The sequence below is a fragment of the Anneissia japonica genome, unplaced genomic scaffold (assembly GCF_011630105.1).
Source record: "Anneissia japonica isolate Jap-2015-1 unplaced genomic scaffold, ASM1163010v1 scaffold287891_len339112_cov183, whole genome shotgun sequence".
Classification (NCBI taxonomy): Eukaryota; Metazoa; Echinodermata; class Crinoidea; order Comatulida; family Comatulidae; genus Anneissia; species Anneissia japonica.
This window is the reverse complement of record NW_022749182.1, coordinates 59,379-61,853: the sequence shown is the minus strand read 5'-3', so window position 1 is coordinate 61,853 and position 2,475 is coordinate 59,379. Positions and strand designations below refer to the sequence as shown.

Genomic DNA, 2,475 nt, shown 5'->3' with positions numbered 1-2,475 from the left:
CTTTTGAAGTGTGTAAAGCTCCATTTTATCGCATACATAATCAAAATATTATAGTCAAAATATTGGTGGGGGGGATGATACAATGGACCAGCCCCCCTTGTCAAATATTGGGGAATATATCCCCCATCCCCCCCCCCCCCCCCCGGGATCTACGCTTATGCGTACAGCATATTGTCAAAAGTGTTTCAGTCACGAATGACGATAATGATAATGACGTATTCGGTATCGTTTTCCTAAGGTTACGAAAACTCCCTATATAAACACGTATTTTGTAACGTAGCCATATCGTTGCAAATGTGCTGTATGTTATTTGAATTACATTATTATAACTCCATTGGTAAATAACACTGTTGTTGCCGTCATCAGTACCTTTTTGTCATCGTTTTATCATTAATACGTTCTCTGTCGCATTTTCAGGCAATCATTATGCTTCTCATTGTCGTTGTGTTGTTCTTTGTAACTTGGGGACCGTTCATGATATATCAACTCCTGGACCGTTTAAGTGTCATTGACGCTCACTTAACCAGTGTTAATCGGCTTATCTTCATAATAGTGAGGATGTTAGCTATAGCAAACAGCTGCATGAACCCATTTCTCTATGTGTTTATGTCAAAAAGTTTCCGATCAGCCATTACAGCCACTTTATGTTGCCGCAGAGAGCGAACAGGTCTGGCGAAAACAAGCAACATTGGACGCAGCATATCAGGTGGCCTTAGCACCAAGACCACCACAAGTCACTACAGCATATCGGGCATCAACTAATGACGCAACAGCAAATTTGTTGTTTTTTTTTAATTTGAAATACAAATTGGAAGAAGAGCAGATTGTTGGCCCTACCCAGTTACAGGAACAGGGAAATAGAAACGTATATAGATAGCTGTATAGGTTTTATTAGACGGGATCTATACAAATTCTGAAGTACAACGTCTTGATATGTAATTTAGATATTTAATATTGTATTGAATTGTTTATTTATTTAGCGCATTTTCAGATAATTAATTGATTATTCTTCATTGGGCTTAAAGGTAAAATATGATTAAGTCTCGAGACACAGAACAGCAGCGCATGTGTGGTATGTATGTTACTGTCACCAGGGAACACATTTCACTATTCCCTGCTGTCACTAGAAACAAATACAGCGACGTGCTTTTATGTTTAAACCTACTAAGTATCGGGTACCTAATGGCGACTGATAGTTGCACAACAAACAATTAAATGTCATTTATATTCATTAAATGTAATTCGTGATATGTATTAGTAGCCAACGTAACGTATCGTAACATGTAATGGTGTAGTGTGACAAATCGGATCAATGATGACTGTGTTACATTCTAAAATATGAAATTACATTATGTACATAAAATATATTTTCCTTAATATTCATATTGATGTAAATAAGATGATATAAAATAATAATAGGAACAGTATCCAATTATAAGCGATTTTATGATTGTATTGAGCATAGCCCTTCAATATCTGTCTCTTATACACATCTAGATGTGTATAAGAGACAGGTCGTATTGCATATAGGGATATCATAGCTATATCATTATACTATCAAGCATAGCTTATCAACGAAAAGTTCCTTCATTTCAGTTGTATGAAGAGAGAGTCTGTGGTGGGAATCGAACCTGCAACCTCTCGCTAACCAGGCTAGTATAATACCTTCATTCGAATTCCACGTGTGTTCGAACAAAATATAGAAAACTAAATATACTATAGAACTTAAGATGTATTGGATAAGACAAAATCTAGTTCGAGTTCAAAAGATAATTAAAATTATAGAAGACGTATTTTGCAGGTGCGTGATCTTAATTGTTTGTTTTTAAAGTATGTTCATTACGTGCAATTGTTAGTATGTGTATTTCATTGTACTCACATTTTTTAATATTAATATACTGTACTGTAATGTAGGTCTATTTATCTTTCTATTACTGTACATCATAGGTTTACAGTTTATAGAGAGTGCATTTAGCAGGTTGGTGGTGCTATAAAATGTAATTGAAGATATACAATACGAAACTCCAATACCTTGCAATAAGAACGAAACATTTCTTTCATCATGAAAGTAATTAATTGTCAATAAAAATAGTCTAACTCAATAACCCAAAGTCGTCTTTGTAACCAACAACTATATTATCATAAATATTATATTTATAAAATGGTTGGTACCTCTACAAAAAGATTGTTTCCTCTGATTCTCCAATATACTTAATTTAAGAATCCTCATGAAATTGAAAAATATTTTTGATGCATTTAAATGATATTAAAATATACTGAGGGATATTTAGATTGGTTTTCTTTCATTGAATAATTATTAAAGAACAAACAGATTGTGTGGATGGCGTGGGTATTGTATATTCTTAAAGCACGATCAGTAAATAATTCATAAATTTTATGGTATTCAATAAAGAATGTTTCATGTTAATTTCTCCAGATTCAGTTTCATATGATACAACGGTTTTCCGTTATATC

At 33.5% G+C, this 2,475-nt stretch overlaps 1 protein-coding gene across 3 annotated transcripts in view; it reads left to right on the top strand.

Annotated features, from left to right (window-relative positions):
* The window catches only part of LOC117121020 (allatostatin-A receptor-like), a 46,227-nt gene extending 44,757 nt beyond the window's left edge, over positions 1-1,470 (top strand). For all 3 annotated transcript variants that reach the window (XM_033266116.1, XM_033266117.1, XM_033266115.1), the window contains one exon: positions 418-1,470. In XM_033266116.1, coding sequence (XP_033122007.1) covers positions 418-762 — 345 coding nt within the window. In that variant the 3' untranslated portion in view covers positions 763-1,470. The remainder of the gene's footprint in view (positions 1-417) is intronic.
* The last annotated feature ends 1,005 nt before the right edge of the window (positions 1,471-2,475 follow it).